Raw genomic sequence first — 17,759 nt, 5'->3', positions numbered from 1 at the left:
TTTTGAATAACACATATATCGAAATTAAACAAATAAATTGGAATGGAAGAAATATTATTAAAGCGAAACGGAGAGTCAATAAATGGCAGAACAAGAAACCGTCCCCCATCATTAAATTTGCAGAATCGGACAATCTTAGGTGCGCCGAGGATACTCTGTCCGAGTGAAATCCGGACAGGAGCTTGTCCCACTGCTCGGAGTTGTTGATTTCGCAAATTAACGGTTGAGATCTCCGAGCCAAAACAACGTCGTTTTGGATCAGAAAATGTTCGACAAATCTCAGCCATTGATTTACGAGATCAACAGCTCCGAGCAGTGGGACAGCCCCTGTCCGGATTTCACTCGGACAGGGGATCTGGTCTCTTAACCCATCACATATGATCATCTGTCGGCGGCCAAAACTACCTTATATAAAAGTTGAGATTCCCTGGTATTTCAAACTAGGGCTATTACTCGAAATCGGAAAATTGATCGAAACCGGAAAAATCGGATCGGATCGGATTTTTTAAACCGGTTGAATAATTTCGATCCGGTTCCGGTTTATAAAATTTTATAAACCGAAAAAATAATTTCGATCCGGTTTATGTGTTTTAAAAATCGGTTAAAACCGGAACCGGTTATATATATGTATATATAAAAACATAGAGGAGGAGTTGAATTATGGATTTTTGGTTGATATTTTGTGGTGTATATTGGTCTAATAAATATATTTATTAGATAAAAACTATTTTTATGGGTTTAATTATGTTTTTATGGATTTTTTTTTTATGTATTGGGCTCAAAATTGATCCTTTTTTGTTGGGCCCAAAAAAAGGGGTTGAATTATAGATTTTTGGTTGATATTTTATGAGTTGAATTGTGAATTTTTTGATGTGTTGAGCAAAAAATATGGCCCATGAATGAAAACCGAATAAACAGGATAAACCGGACCGAAACCGGTTGAGACGGTCGAAACCGGACCGGTTTTATCTCAACCGGTTCCGGTTTCTAAAAATCTCAAACCGGATATCCGGTTTTGACCGAAAAATACACTAAAACCGGTCGAAACCGGACCGGTATCACCCCTATTTCAAACTTACACGGACAAAAATACCCTTGCAAATTGGGATGGAGGGAGCACTATTAAAGCGAAACTGAGAGTCAATAAATGGCAGTACAAGAAACCGGCCCCCCCCCCCCCCCCCTCATTAATAAACTCGCAGATTCGGATAATCTCAAGTTTTTCACCATCGAAACCCATCACCATCATCATCTGTCGGTGGCCAAAACTACCTTATATAAAAGTTGAGATTCCCTGAATATCTTTGCACGTATGCCATTGAAAACATCGGGTAAAAAATCCGATATCTTCAATTGAGTTTCCCAGAAGATTCTGTCAAAAAAACCCATTTTTTTTTCCCACATGCCAAACACTACACCAGTGGGGGCGCCTCCTTTCCAATGGAGACACCAATGTTTATTTGTCTCTACCCAAAACTTGTTGCCTCTCACTCAGATCATAAAGCTCTATAAAGTCCTAACAATGTTTCACAGGTATATTGCATTCTATTTCTAGGGTTTTCTGGGTTCTAAAATGTCGTCATTGTTAGTTTCAGCTCTTACTTGCGTATGGGTTTTGATTTGTTCACATGGGGTACTTGGGTATGTGAAATATAATACTGGAGGGGTCATTGTTGATGGGAAATTGAATGTTCATTTGGTTCCCCATTCTCATGATGATGTGGGCTGGTTGAAGACTATTGATCAGTACTATGTTGGATCAAATAACAGCATACAGGTCTTAGAATTTCATTCACATATACATAGGATATGTCTGATTGAAGATTATATTGATATACTCACTTTCACTCTGTTCTCTTTAATTGGTTTCTTTTCGGAAAATGTGCATTTTCAGACAAAAAAGTACACTTCCGTGGTTAATTGCCCAAAATATGTTGCACCAATCAAATGAGCTCAACTAGATTCTTTTGACGGTGCATGAATAGGTTTAAGTGTAGGGGAAGTTGAATTGTGAGCTGTTTCATGTTTGTTGTTTTGTGATCCAATAACAGCGCACAAGTAATGTTGATGTATCGACGACAATATACACAATTGCTTTGTTGAGTGTAATAGGATATGGAGTTTTAGCCTATGGGCATGTGGATTGTGTGTGTGTGTGTGATTTTGTGTAAGTATGTGAATAGAGCTTTGTTTGGTGCTTATGTGCAGGGTGCTTGTGTTGAGAATGTGCTGGACTCGGTTGTTGTGGCGTTGCACAGGGATCCGAATAGGAAGTTCGTGTTTGCTGAAATGGTAAAACAAGATATTTCAAACATTTTTGATGACCTATTTCTGGAATAATCCTATACATAAGTGAACTTCTATTTCATATATGTGACAAGGAATAGTTCTTGCTGATGGGCAGATTTTACAGATATGGTCTATGACTTTGGCTTTGGTTTGCAACTAATAGAATTATTTTTCACAACTATACTCTTGAGATAAGGTTTTTAAGCAATAGTTGGCAATTGCTGTGAGTTTATTACCCAACATACTAACCTACACAACGTTGTGTATTTGGTGGGGCGACCGAAAGGACCTCTGTCTTTACTTGATTGAAGATTTGGACCACATTTCCACAGCTTCATACCTCCTGTATTTTTCTCCCTGAATCGTATTCTAAAAACATTTTGAAGCGAAAATTGACTCTTCATTTCTGTTGAATCTGGTTCACCCTTTGTTTTTATTGAGGTCCTTTATTCCACAGTCCAGAATAAATGCAGCAGTAGTTATAAGGAATTTTCTATCATTGATTTGAGCATTATCATTTAGTTCTTTCTCGAGCAACTTATGGTTGGCTGACAGAAACTAATGATCTATAGGCGTTCTTCCAAAGATGGTGGGAAGAACAAAGTGTGGAAGTACAAGAAGAAGTTAGAAAGCTTGTTGATGGTGGTCAATTAGAATTTGTGTACGTAGTCTACAAGCAACTTGTATTGTGTGTCCTGGTCCGGGATGCTGGTATACATTAACATGGAAATGATTCTTTGGCGCAGAAATGGTGGCTGGTGTATGCATGATGAAGCTGCTACCCATTACATAGACATGATTGACCAAACTACCCTTGGTCACCACGCATTAAAAACCCAATTCAATACAACACCTCGTGCTGGATGGCAAATTGATCCGTTCGGGCACTCAGCTGTTCAAGCTTACCTACTTGGGGCTGAGGTACATGAATTCTATGATTTTTACACGATAACAATCTTTGATGTTAACTACTGTTGTCGTAACATCCTAGCATAACCATGTTTCTACTCCAAACTCAGCTGGTTGAATTATTTTTTTGAGAATGCATTGCTACTTCTATATTTGTCATTCTTTGAAATTTTAAAAGGGTTGTGTGTATTAGATTGAGGACCAAAATCATTTCAGGGCAGTTCAGAAAACGGTTTTGCTAGGTGACAAAAAGTTAGAATTCCAATTCACATTTCATGGATATCAATATACTTCCACAGATCCAATACACTTTTCACAAATATCAATGCACACATTATCCACCGCCTTTAGGTCCGAGGTTAACATTTTCCTTTATAATGTGCCTTTGACTTTGAGTTCCTAGTGTCTGGTTATGAAAATTATGCTGCCAAAATTTCCTCTAACTCTGTTGCTCCATTAGCTTGGCTTCGATTCTGTGCATTTTGCGAGGATAGACTATCAGGACAGAGCAAAGCGCAAGGTAGATAAATCTCTTGAAGTCATATGGCGTGGATCCAAAACTTTTGGTTCCTCCTCTCAGGTCTGGAACTGCATTTGCTTTTCTTTACCAGACCCTTTTATGTTTAATGTCTCGCTTTCTCATTATTCACTTTGTCCTTTTGCAGATTTTCACTAACGCATTTCCTGTACATTATAGTCCTCCAAGTGGGTTCCGTTTTGAAGTGTCTGATAGTGATTCTATTCCCGTCCAGGTTCTATTGCTCAACTAGCTGAACTACTAAATTTGTGTTATATATAGCGTTTCTGTTGATTGTATCTCCTCACCTGATGCATACTACAACTGCAGGATAATCCTCTGCTATTTGACTACAATGTTGAGCAGCGAGTTAATGATTTTATTACTGCTGCAATCACACAAGTAAATTCCATTTCATGTATTTGTTTTCATGATTTGGTGTCTGTGTTCTTTTCCATGATGGGTTCTAATAGATCAGTAGAAGTAGCTAGCCACTAACATGTTGTACTTCGGACCCTCTTTATACACAGGCAAATGTGACAAGGACAAATCATATCATGTGGACAATGGGAGATGACTTCCAATATCAATATGCCGAGACTTGGTTCAAACAAATGGATAAACTAATTCACTATGTTAACAAGGTAAAATTCTTATTTATACAAACATTTGAAACTTGTTGCTTCTAAGCTTTATTTAGATGTTACTAATATTGTCGAGCGTCTATGGAAATAGGAAGGTGCCAAATGATTTGGGCATCTAGGTGAGAGCTGTTTTCATTTGAATTGATTGGAAATTCAAGGGAGTGGTGAACATGAAGTATCAAAGGCATGGTCTGACTCAATTCTTTCTGCCTCTAAAATTGGAAGACAATCACATTAAGGCCTTAGGATCTAGTTTGGTAAAACCACATCCTTAGGATTTCATTACTTCATCCATCATGTTAGGATTCTTCACCGCCCATTTTGCGTGGGTACCGAATTTCAAACAGCTACACAATCCTCTCATCATTTCCGGATCCTTTCAAGAGCCAACCCAATATGAAGCCTTAATCTCTTTTGAGGCCCAATCCTCACCTCAATGCCAAACTGACGATCAACTACCCTCCTCCAGAGTCATGATTCACGCGAGGCTCAAATGAAAATTCAGACTTTCTGAATTTTTAACTCTCTTTGCGTAAGTTGGTCTACACGCTCTGTCTCAGTCAACTAAGTGGTACTTAAATTAGCCACCCCGGCCAAGCCACAAAAAGTTCCTTTGCAACTTCCCCAATCTATCTTCCACGGATGCAAGAAAAGTAGAAGTGTTGCAGTTTGAATTTTGATGACAACATTTCCTCAACCAATCATTCATCAGATCTTTTTATCTTGTCACAGTTTACATGAATGTAGGCTGAGAGTTTAGAAATTAGAAGTATGTTAGGAAACTAAAGTGTGATACTTTGATGCATTTTATTGTTGTGAATCTGGTGATGGTCTCTATTAATATTCCTTTCAGAATTTTTGTTAGTGACAGTTTTCTGTAAGGTTCCAAGTAGGAAGGCTTATGTGTTGACCCAATTGTTTTTTTTAACTTTTATTCTAAAATAACTTCCTTATCTTGAGTCTGCATTAAGAGTCTTCATACTTTTGCAGGATGGTCGCATAAATGCCTTGTATTCTACCCCATCTATGTATACAGATGCAAAAAATGCGGCAAATGAAACATGGCCACTGAAAACTCATGACTATTTTCCGTGAGAATTCTCTTACTAATTTTAGCTTGCTGCATTGCTATATATTACAATCTCCCCAACCCATGATACATAATCTGTTTGTTTTGATATTTGACAGATATGCAGACCGTACAAACGCTTACTGGACTGGATACTTTACTAGTCGTCCTGCCTTCAAGGGATACATTCGTATGCTGAGTGGATATTATTTGGTATGGATTCGAGTTTTTCTATTGAGGGTGATTTTGAGTCAATATGAGGGTCTTTTTCGACAAGCAAGAACTATTATTATAAAGTACTCACAATGTATTGGATGTAGTTTAACTTTAGTGGTAGAAGTGTGATTCATTCTATTTCTCAATATTTCTGACTTGCTCCAACAGAACCAATATTGAAAAGATTGAAAAATCACTGAATGAAAAATCTGTCTTATGACCTTACCTTTGACGTAACGAGAGAACGGCAGCCTGGCAAAGCTGCCCATCCAACTAGGCGCCAAACAAAAGCCATCATTGAAAAGATATCGAGTAGGCAAATAGTTCGTCTATTCAATGCTAGGTATAAGGAGGTGTTGTTCACTTGAAATATGCTTGCTGCAGAGGGCCAGCATCTTCCGTTCATAAAGGAATCTCTTGGCTATATCATTCTATGTACTTCTGGACACCAATACGGCAATACCTTTGGTCCTCTGAGTCCCACAAAACATTGATGACTCCCTAAAAGTCATTCAGTTGTAAACATGAGTTTGCCAACTAAAAGCAAGATTTCTCTTTGGCATGCTATGTGCCACCGGCCCACCGTGGCCAATGCATTTGTTGCATGAGGAGAGAGGACAAGATTTGATGTGATCACTCTGTGGATTAACTCTCTCATACTTCCATATATTGCTTTTATAGCAGATGACTGGAGTAATGAATTCATGTTCCCTTTGTTGCAACTAGGCTGCACGCCAACTAGAATACATGGCTGGAAGGCGATCTTCTGGTCCCAATACTCACAGTTTGGGAGATGCTTTAGGAATTGCTCAGCACCATGATGCTCTCACTGGCACTGCTAAACAACATACAACAAATGACTACGGAAAACGCTTGGCAATTGGAGCTTCTGAGGTGGGCTGCTGACTATTTTACAAACTTGACCTTCCAAATCTAATCCCTCCACCCTTTTCTAAGGATTTTTATACTGTCTATGCTTTTAATTTTTTTTATGTAGGCAGAAGCTGTTGTGAATTCAGCTTTGACATGCCTAGCTAACTCGACAATGAAAGGTCCATGTGCCACACCCTTATCAACATTGAGCCAGGTGATTTCGACCTCGCTACTTTGCCAATTACGCCTTTATCTGTTGTTCATGTTGTCACTTCCTCTGGCATTTTGATTTGCTGCTGCTTCTTTTTTTTTTTCCTTTGTCATTGACAGTGTCAATTACTTAACATAAGTTTTTGCCCGCCGACCGAGAAAGATATTCCTGAAGGAAAGAGTCTGGTAAATTTAGTTTTTTTTTTTTTTCCAAATATTGAGAATGTTCTGGGAACAGTTCACTTATTTCAGAATTGGTTTTCAGGTTGTCGTGGCATACAATTCTCTTGGATGGAATCGCACTGACATCATTAGGATTCCGGTGAGTTTTCATTGGATGAGCTCCGGTTGTTAAACCTTGTTTGAAGACTCTAGTGTGGGGGTTTTTTTGGTAAATAACTCTAGTGAGGGTATACCCAAAACAATTGTAGGGATCATGGCCTTATACTGCATGCTTAGAAGTTGAGGGAAATTAGGATGTTGTGAGAGTAGGGCAGCCAAAAAGAATGATGCATTGTGGGAAGGTAAAGTTGGATCAACTGAAGGAAACTATTGTTTCTCTATCCAAGATGGAGGAAATTTACTCAAATATCTAAATATCCTGAATTAGGGGCATTGACTACCCAATACTGAGGAATAGAGTAATGGAGGGAATTTCCTGAAGAATTGATGTGTGATGATAAAAAGGACTAGCAAAACAAGACAGAAAGAAAACAAATAGAGGATAGACATCTTCGTAAGTGGTCCAATTATTTTGCAATTAACAAGCACAAAGGACAGGGCAGAGAAAGGATTGGAAATTGAGTTCCTCACTTCCCTTTTTATCATCCGCACTTCCTTTTTTGCCCTTTTTCATGTGAATTTACTACATTACCCCTTCATAAAGTGAATCAATGAAAGGGTGGTAGTGTAAATTCACATGAATAAGGACAAAAGGAAGGGTGGACAGTAAAAAGGGGAGTGCAGAAATCACTATCCAAGGGTCAATTCACAAAAGTAAAGTCATTACAAGAGTTGGTATGTTGGCGATGACACCAGTAGCAGTATGTTATTCAAGTTTTAGCAATTCAAGGGCAGTGGATATCTGGAGGCATATGCAGTTTAAGTTGTTAGAATGCATTGGATGGCATAGGTTTTAATCAAGGTATTGCACTCTGTATTAACAAATGACAAGAGAGATCGCCAACCGTGAACCGGCACGATGGTAAGTGCCATCCACCCCAGCACAACTGCACGCTATTCGAGTCAAGGAATCAGCCTCTTGAGAAAAAGGTAAAGGGTAGGCTGCCTACCGAGTAACCTCTCTCAACCTTGCTACAGAAAGGGCACTTCGTGGGTACTACTTTTTTTTTTTTAAAATGCCAGATTGGACAAAGATTTCTAAAGTTAGATTAGTAGAGAGGTTGGATGATAACAAATGCGGTTCTTGCCCGAGGTGTACTCTAGAGCAACACGGATGGACTTTGTTTTGAATGAGTAATTCCTAGACCATCTGGGCTTGTAAAATGCCTTGGGGGTTCTGTTATTGAATTATGCAGTGAAATAGTGTGACTGTCTCGTTGTTGTCATAAATCAATTAATGCATTAAAGAGGCAAACTAACAAATTTAGCTATTTGTAAACACAACGCTTTGACAAAAGTATTTTCAGCTTTCTAACGGCAGTGAATACAGTTTGTCTATCCCGAACTTCGGAATATGTACTGCATGAAGTTAGGAATTTTGCATCTGTTTAGCTGTAATTTGAGTTTTACGATTCTTCATTTTTTGGGGGTCAAACGGAAATGGCGTTTCACGATTCTTCATTGATAGATAGAATGCAATAGGAATTTATAGTCTTAAGTTGTTTAAAATTTGAACTTCTAGATGCTATTTTGTCGACAATTGTTGCACCTGTTTCATGCCTCACAAAATTATTTACAAGTCCACATAAACAACTGCCTTCCTTCCCTGTACCTTTGCATGGTGATTTGTGCAAACTGATATGTTTTAGATTAGGTATGACTAGAAGTACATTTTTGACAGGTTAATGACGCCAACCTTGTTGTCCATGACTCCACGGGTAATGTGATCAATGCACAATATGTGGAGTTGGATAATGTTACAAGCAACTTAAGAGACTTCTACACCAAGGCCTATTTGGGAATTTCACCAGGAAAAGCTCCCAAGTACTGGATTATGTTTCAAGTATCTCTGCCTTCTCTGGGTTGGAACACATACTTTGTATCTAAAGCATCTGGAAAAGGTATTATGGGATTGTGTTGTAGACCATAATTTTAATGTTTCATATTCATATTTAGTAGTTTATTGTTGTTGGCATTTCAATCACCCCTCGATCAGCAGGGAGTTGTTTGTAGGCTCCTTTGATCGGAGAGAGTGGAAAGAAAACAAAATGGTCAAAATTCATCGGAGCTGCGGGAAAATGACTTGTAACTTTCTTTGTTAGACTATTTTTTCATGTGCTTCTATTTCTGCTCCAAAATGACAGGTAAAAGAAAGAAGTCCTACGTCTCTAATGTTGAACCTCCACAGAACGATACTATTGAAATTGGACCAGGAAACTTGAAGTTGTCCTTTTCTGTTGCATCTGGGCAGCTTAAAAGGATGTTTAACTCGAAAACTGGGGTAAGTTGTTGCAGTTTTTGCATGCAAGAGCTATGACATTGACATCGCTTGTTGAATCATTGCTTCATAGTCAACCTGGTTACCTAAATTAAAAGTATTTTGCCATGTTCATTAAATTGAAGAAATATGAAAGGGAAACAGATCAATAAGTTATTGCATAGTGGCATTCCTTTTTTGTTGAATTAGTACCATAGATTGTGTTTTTAAACTTGATTAGAATGTGGGGAACCTTTTTGGTATGGCTCAAGCTCTCACTAGGTATTACTTGATTATGGAACATAACTGGAATTGTTGCATTTCATCAGTATAACACTTTGTTCTTGTACTATTTCACTAGGTTGATATACCAGTGCAACAAAGCTATCTCTGGTATGGCTCAAGCCATGGCAATAAAGATGACCAGGTATGTCCTATTCTAGGTTTAGAACATTACATACACAATTATTCCCTTAAATTTGGGGTTATGGGAAAGTGTTGACATGTTATGTTCTCTGGCAGAGTTCTGGTGCATACATTTTCCGACCCAATGGTGCCCCTCCCACTTTGGTTTCAAGATCAGTAAGTTTTCTGCTCTTCCTCCCCAACTTATTCCTCAATAAAGCCTTGTAGTGACTTCATGGGGTCGGGACCAGTTCTTAAATTCCTTTCACCATTTAATTCTTGTTTGGGGCTCTATTTTCTGTGAAATCATAGGCCATCTTGCCTGCTTTTCTGGTCTAATTGAATGCCGAAGCCATAACCATATTGTTTGGTGTTTGTTGATGGTGCTTTTTAGCAGCTAATATTATTTAAGATTACAGGTGCCCATAAAGGTTGTGCATGGCAGTCTTGTTGATGAAGTTCATCAGCAGTTTGACTCGTGGATCTATCAGGTAAAGCCTTCTTAATGATTTTATTCCGTTGACGCCTAATCTTCTGTGGTGTCTTTTCTTAACACTAGGTAGCACCAAAAGAGCCTGCATTTGGATAGCATTAAGGCTTGTGAACTTTGCTTCTAAAGTCTTTCACTGTTCATGATTTCGTTCAGTAACTTTAATTAAACAAATGTATCAATTTTGTTCTGGAGACCAGGAATGGGCGAGGTCTGATCTTATCTTATCATATAGACTTGATGGCTATAAGTTCATATTCCCCGGAGTTTTGAGCAGATGAATAGATCAAGTTACATCCTTGATGTGTGAAGTGGTTGCTCAAATATTTAGTTTTTGAATCTGAGGAATAGGATTAGAGAAAAAATGGAAGAGTTCTAACTTCTAACTCCTCATATTAGAAATACAAAGTCTCATGAATTTTTACCATACTGCCAGGAAAAACTAGTTTATACGCGATGATTCTTATATTCTTTAGACAATTCTGAGGTTTGCTCTGAAGGGGCTTGGAAATATTACCAGGAAATTTGATTGTAACAGAAGTTTCTCTATTTGAAATGTGGTAACTATGGGGAAATGGGACAGGTTTTGACCTTAGCAATAACCTTTCTTTTAGTTACCATATAAATGCTTGGGGATAATACTGTAGCTTCCCTTCAATTTATTATTCTGGTTTGTGTCCTCATCTATGTCTTGCTTATAGCTGAGGACTAATTCATGGTTATTTTTCAGGTGATTAGACTTTACAGAGATAAAGAGCATGCTGAAGTTGAATTCACAGTAAGTCAACTGCATAATTTTTTTTTCTGCTAATCATGGATTTTTGTTTTCCAAAACATTCTCAATGATCTCATTTCCAAAGAACAAGGCAAATGACCATTGGTCTAATCAATGTGTACAAGAAGTAACAAGATAGCATATAGTCTTTATCTAACTTCTGACCAAATTATGTCTTTAAGATTGGCCCAATACCCACAGATGATGGTGTTGGAAAGGAGGTCATTACACGGATGGCAGCAAATATGGTCACAGAGAAGGTGTTTTATACTGATTCAAACGGGAGGGACTTTTTAAAACGGGTAACTCTCATTCTCTCACTTGATTATTTTCTTTGATAAATAAAAGCGCATAGAAAATCGTCAATAGAAGGCTTGCATTTCCTGTTTAATACTTCCTTTTTGTTTTGATAAGTTAATTTTATTGGATCAAAACAAACCTTACGGGAGCAAAGGGGCATACCCCAGAATTCACAAAAACAAACCCAATACGGTCGAGGCTAAAGCTCTAAAAACCAAACAGCAAAAGAAACAATTTTCAAATACAAACTCAACCCACAGAGAACAAAGCCATCAAAGGCATACTTCCCTAGAAACAGAAAACAGAGACAATGAAACAGCATCCTGAAAGAGAGATTCCATTGAGTGCATAGAAGCCTGTTTTGGTCAGTCCTCTTTACACCCCTCCACTAGCACACTCTATATTAGCAATCACCATGGAAGAATCATTGGCCAAATGTTGAAATACTCCTAAATTCCTTTCCCTCCATATGTGGTACACCACAGCATACACTGGATACCAACTTTACCCTGGAAATGATTCCACACTTGAAAAACCATAAGACAATTGAAAAACAGATGCAAATGATTCTTACCAGCAGCATTACACAACACACACTCAGGGTCAGAAATCAAACCCCATTGGCAAAGTCTGCCATCCCGAGAATGATGACCATCTTGGAACATGGACCTTAAACGAGACAGCTTTATACCAAGGAACAACACGATGCACCAATCTAATTGCCTCCCATGCAGATTTTCCGAATGGTCCAAGAAGCATTAGCAAGGGGTCTCCTTAACCACAAACAAATTAGTACATTTATTCCAAAGGGTATCCCCCTTCCTACTCAAGGCCCATAGATGCCTTGCCATAGCCACAAGCCTGCAACATTCCAGTCAAGGAGACTCCTAAAGCCCAGCCCCCCTTCTTGCTTTGGAGTACACACATCCTTCCAACTGGCCTTAGCAGCATATGCCTTTATTAGGTATCATTATATTTTACAGAATGGCTGATCAAAAACCTGTGCAATTCTATCCACCAAATACTATAAAAACTGTGTACCAAATCCTGGGTAAATGTCCTATGGGTTTGGGGTCTATGGAAATAGTTTGTTGGAAACCCTCTTCTCTAAATAATAATCTTTTCTCAGTGTTCTTGAGCTGGTTCTGTTGCTATGGTTTTTCCAGGTTCGGGATTATAGAGAGGATTGGTCTCTTCAAGTTAATCAACCCGTTGCAGGAAACTATTATCCGGTAAATTTTCAGCTTCTATTGAGCTGAAGTGGATTTCAAATTTCTAACCTGACGGCTAATAGCTGGAATTTAATTGTTTATACGCAGTGGATGGGCTCAGAATAAATATGGCAATCTAAGCATGACTGATCTAGTCTATTGGTCTAGGCAGTTTAAACTACCATTTTAGCTTACTCTTTCTGAATCCAGTTTAAGCAATATCTTCCTATTTAAAGAATCTTTAATAAGCTCGATGGTTGAGGTTTTATGATTACCAAAAAATCAAGATGTTGGCTTCATTGTATTGAATAGAACCCGTAACTGTTCCAGTTCTTGGTCAATACATTTCCTTTTTGCTCCTTTGGAGTCATTTCAAACAAGTAAACATAGAAGCTGTTGGAAGCCGCTAGTAAGAAAAATATAGAAGCTGATAGAAACCAATATGTTTTTTTTAATCTGATAGAACCCAATGATTGGAAATACATTTTTTCTCGGTTGAAGAAACACTTGTGGCTTTCCTGAAACTGATGTGCTATATTGCTATATCTGTATAATTTCCTAGTCATTGAAGTAAGATTAAATCAAATATGGATGTATTCCTTCTGAATTAACTTTATGCCTTCTTTTTTCAGCTCAATCTCGGAATCTTTACAGCAGACAACAAGTCTGAATTTTCAGTCTTGGTTGATCGTGCCGTTGGTGGAGCCAGTATTAACGATGGACAAGTAGAGATAATGCTTCACAGGTTTACATAATGCCTTTTACTTTTATCCTCTTCTATTTGCATTTAGATGTCTCCGATGCTTTAATGGATTTGAGATTTCTGTTATGCAAAAGGCGCATGCTCTTTGACGACAGCAGAGGAGTTGGTGAACCCCTTAATGAAACAGTGTGTGTTGGTGAAACAAGCTGTGAAGGATTAACGGTATGATATTCTAGGGACAGGCATGAAATTACCCTTCATCTAATATAAGCATACTATAATTGGTGTAGAATGCCATAAGATGTATGCTTCTTAAGACTGCTTCTACGGAACCCAAAAGTTCTGGTACTTATGTTATTGGTTTTCTTTAATCAGATTCGAGGAAATTATTATATTGGCATCGACCAGCTAGGTGCTGGATCCAGATGGCGCCGAACAACTGGCCAAGAAGTTTACTCACCTCTTCTTTTAGCATTTACACATGAGGTATGTTTCGTTGGACCGACTCTAAGGACCATATAATATACTGAATATCTGATGAAGAGCATTGATTTGACAGAAACAAGATGATTGGACTGCTACTCACTTGTTGAAGGCAACAGCCATGGATCCAAACTATACTCTACCTCCTAATGTTGCATTAGTCACTCTTCAGGTGATTTAGTTACTACAGCACAATGAACACTCTCTCTCTCTCTCTCTCCTGACCTCAGTTTTGCAGGAGCTGGATGATGGAAGTGTGCTTCTTCGCTTGGGACATCTGTATGAGGTGATAATGATACCATGATCCTTTTCTTATGTTCATGAGAAATATCAAAAGTAAAAATATTTTGGGTTTGTCAACTACTATCGATTGATTTTATTGCTGTTTGTAGATGCAATTGGTATCTCATCTCTACATCTAGAGTCAGTTTTATGATTCCTTTAAGCTACTTTTCCCAGGCAACGTACTTGACTTACGTCTGCTATGGCACTCTTGATATTTAGCTGTTGACTAATGCTCAAGTCAAAGTTCTACAAATTTGGTTCGTTAAGTTGTACATTGCCATTGTTGCCGAAAACTTTAAGAACTTAAAAATTGCAGTAAAACTAATCATACATTGTCTGAGACTAGAATTTGATGTGGGAAGGAGATAAGCCAATTTACCTGAATAATTATAGATACCCTTTTTGTTTCTTTTCTTCTCTTTTTTAATATTTTGTGACAGACAATGAAGATGAAGGACATAAAACCGTGAAAGCCTTTGTTCCCATATTTTGAGACAGAAATGCTGGCTTTGCCTTGTAGATATAAATGTTCTGGCCCTTATCTAAGAGATAAAAGACTTCCAGTCCCCTTCACCGTTCATTTCTCTTGTCCATTTTTTCCTATCATCCTCTAATCCACTCCTTTCATGCAACAAATGTGTTTAGGCTGGCGAGGATGCCGAGTATTCGACATTAGCCAAAGTTGAACTGAAGAAGGTTTTTGCTGGAAAAACGGTATTTATGCCCACTTCTCATTGACAATCTTTTTCCTACATTCTGCTTGATTCTAAACTTCTCTTTCTTCTTTTTCTTGGTGGTTAAACTTTTCAGATAAAGGAGGTGAAGGAAATGAGCTTGTCAGCAAACCAAGAGAAATCACAGATGAAGAAGATGACTTGGAAAGTTGAAGGGGACAACAGTGGGGAGCCTGAAGCTATTAGAGGTGGCCCCGTCAACGATTCTGATCTTGTTGTTGAGCTCGGTCCTATGGAGATTCGGACTTTCCTGTTGTACTTTTAAGGATCTTTTTTTTTATCAGTTTCACAAAAAGCATATTGTCTTACCCAAAGGATGTGTTCAGTTTCTCGGCCCTAATAAAGTCCTTGTTTTGGAAACATGGAAATTGTACATTCTCGCCTGTAATGAAATCATGAATGGAGTTGCCATGTTTTCTTTATTACATGCAACAAGAAGAAAGAATTGCTTTGAGCTCATAATTAAGCTTAAAAGTTAAAAAGGCCAAGCAGGTCGGATATGTTATTACCCCAGAAATTTAACTGACTCATTCTAAAAAATTTGGAAACACAGGCAACTGAGGACAGGATAGAGCTGAGTAAATAAGACCCCAGAAAAGAACAGTTGAATACTGCCCTAAGAAAGGTACCGTTTCATCTTGAGGGCTACGTGAACTTGAGGGGTTCGAAACATTCTTGAAGTAGTCACAACGGTCCCAACTAGGATATGGAAAGGAATGGAGGGCGCTGTTGGTTTTCTTTCTATGTTGCATGCCAACTAGATTGAGGTAAGACTGTAATGAAGGGTTTGAATTTATGGTGACAAAAAAGGATTATCCAACAAGTACATTGGGGAAGGGTATGTCTAACACGAGGGTTTAATAAGTTTTTCAACAGTGCTATGATTGCGTAGAAGATATATGCCTAGCATTCAATACACTAAGAAATCACACTAGTGGACGCAAAGAGGCCGACATGGACATCTTTCAATGTAACATCTGAAAGCCACATAGAGGTCTCTCTTAGAGTTTTCTCTTGCATCAAGAAAGTTTTCTTGAAATTATAGAAAGGCACTTTAGGCTCATGAACAACTACAAACCCACCTAAATTACTCGCAAAAATCAAGCTTCAACTACAAAGGTTAGTTGAGACTATGAGAGAGATGGAGAGTGAAGGAGGAGAAAGTTTACTCTATCATATCCTTGACATGACCTACATGAGGAGATTCAGAGGAAGACCCGATGAAATGAACTCCAATGCAAACTTCCTCATAGATGTCAACGAATTGAGGTCCAATTCCATAGCTTCAAATTTTGCGGTTGGGATTTCCTTAACTGTAGCTTCTTTGACCTCTTTTCCAGAAGCCATATTTACGCCCATTACTACATGGACACCACGCAACGCAAGTGCAGATACCACTTGACGCTCCTGCAATAAGAGCAACATGGCAAGTAGATGCCAAAAATTAAGTTACCATATGAGAATGAGCAAAAAAAAGAAGGATTACAAACAATACACTACTTCATCCAACATCGTTCATGCCTTAGTCCTTCTGTGCAGCACTGCCAGTGCAGAATATGAGCAGCATATTGGACAGGGAAAACTCAAATAATCCAACTTCAGGGACATTTGGCAACAGGTCTTGTTCTTTAGATATGTAATTTCCAGAAGTTACAGAGAGAGCTTATAAAAGTCAGTATTTTAAGTGTGTAAGCAAATTGGTTCAATGAAGTTAAACTTACTACTTTATGCAAGGTTTCTCTATGACCAGACCGAGATACCATCATCATACTTATTAGGAATACACACTTTCGGGTAATTGAGATAAAAGGAGAAAATTTTCTCTCAAGTCCGAGCAGGGGAAACAAACAAGTACTCAAAAAAATTTGGACAAATCTCCGGATATTCGCCTCCTTTCTTGGTAAGTCAAAATCAAGGCATAATTCCATTATTGAATGGTTCATAAACTGCACCACATCAAGGCTCACCTTTTTTTTTTTCCTTTCATAAACTACCACCCGCCCACCCCCCCCCCCCCGCCCCCCCTTTTTTTTTTCTCGGTCAATATAAACTACCCCTTCAACTGCTTACAAAAACTGCCAAGAAGAACAAAAAAAAACTGCTTGCTTCACCCATCTATTCTCCTTTAACAACTCAGATTTTATTAGAGATTAATCTCAATTAACGATTTTCCTCTTTTCCTCGTTGCATAAGAAGACACACACACATGCGTCGTGCGTGCCCGAACGTCTAGATTGTTAAACTAGAAGTTCACGCAGAAAGGTATATGATCCAAGGGATGATGTCCAATCTGAAAGAAATCTTTTGCATTCTAAGAACCTGAAATCTCTGGCAAAAACCATCGCTCGCAACAGATTGTACAGTAATAGGAGTAAAAACGCATCAACCGATTATGATAAATTCAAGTGACCATGAAATCCCACATAAGCATTTGTTGTCAAATAATGATGAAATTCTAAGAGAGCAGTTTCGTTCGTGCATAGAAGAGAGAGAGACCTGTTATAGCAGTCGCAAGGCAGCAATTCCATTTTCTCTTCTTTGTTTTCCTGTACATCGGAAAACTAACGGAGAACAGACTTGACCGCGTCTTTTCTCCGGTGACGACTGGCTTCGGCTCTCTGTCTCCGTCCCTCTCGTTGGAGTGAATTTATTCCGCGACGTAGTAGTACTAATAGTGTATTGGGATTTATCAAGTGTGGGCAAATTTATTTTCATAAAAATAATTTCACCAAAATTATCTCCGATTATGTATTAATTAGAATTCGATTAACATGATTTTCAACAGGGTTTTTCTTCTTGACAAGATCTGCAACTTGAACAGTTTCGATCGGAAAATAAACCTGGAATAAGATTACAATCGACCAATTACACATCTCAAAAGACTTTGTAAGTATTGGGTTTGATCCAGTGTGGTCAAATCTATTTTTACAAGAAAAAATTCACCAAAATCATCTCCGATTACGTAAAATCACTCATTAGATTAACATATTAATAAACAAAGTTTGTCTACTTAACAAGATCTACAATTTGAACAGTTTCGATCAAGA

At 38.2% G+C, this 17,759-nt stretch overlaps 1 protein-coding gene and 1 long non-coding RNA gene across 5 annotated transcripts; one reads left to right on the top strand and one right to left on the bottom strand.

Moving 5' to 3' along the window:
* Positions 1-1,398: 1,398 nt before the first annotated feature.
* On the top strand, positions 1,399-15,137 carry LOC131303420 (alpha-mannosidase). 4 transcript variants are annotated; one of them, XM_058330274.1, is made up of 29 exons: positions 1,399-1,533; positions 2,209-2,292; positions 2,862-2,950; positions 3,036-3,210; positions 3,659-3,778; positions 3,864-3,950; positions 4,046-4,117; positions 4,246-4,359; positions 5,350-5,450; positions 5,548-5,641; positions 6,371-6,538; positions 6,642-6,731; positions 6,848-6,913; positions 6,993-7,049; positions 8,751-8,970; positions 9,214-9,350; positions 9,688-9,753; positions 9,849-9,908; positions 10,151-10,222; positions 10,952-10,999; positions 11,179-11,298; positions 12,463-12,528; positions 13,140-13,252; positions 13,345-13,432; positions 13,586-13,696; positions 13,770-13,865; positions 13,932-13,979; positions 14,624-14,692; positions 14,789-15,137. In XM_058330274.1, the coding sequence occupies exons 2-29, from the start codon at positions 2,290-2,292 to the stop codon at positions 14,975-14,977; spliced, it is 2,739 nt and encodes a 912-aa protein (XP_058186257.1). In that variant the 5' UTR covers positions 1,399-1,533; positions 2,209-2,289; the 3' UTR covers positions 14,978-15,137. The 4 variants fall into 4 exon arrangements, 3 of the variants coding, with proteins under 3 accessions (XP_058186257.1, XP_058186259.1, XP_058186256.1); XM_058330273.1 differs by having other exon boundaries at positions 1,532-1,777; XR_009192038.1 differs by lacking the exon at positions 1,399-1,533 and adding an exon at positions 1,542-1,777 and having other exon boundaries at positions 13,932-14,044; positions 14,789-14,836.
* Positions 13,963-17,553, bottom strand: LOC131303421 (uncharacterized). The gene is made up of 2 exons (XR_009192039.1): positions 17,209-17,553; positions 13,963-16,119 (listed from the first exon to the last, which is right to left on the bottom strand). It is a non-coding gene; the product is annotated as an uncharacterized LOC131303421 (long non-coding RNA).
* Between the last annotated feature and the right edge of the window lie 206 nt (positions 17,554-17,759).

The sequence above is a fragment of the Rhododendron vialii genome, chromosome 10a (genome assembly GCF_030253575.1).
Source record: "Rhododendron vialii isolate Sample 1 chromosome 10a, ASM3025357v1".
Classification (NCBI taxonomy): Eukaryota; Viridiplantae; Streptophyta; class Magnoliopsida; order Ericales; family Ericaceae; genus Rhododendron; species Rhododendron vialii.
This window is presented reverse-complemented; position numbering and strand designations above follow the sequence as displayed.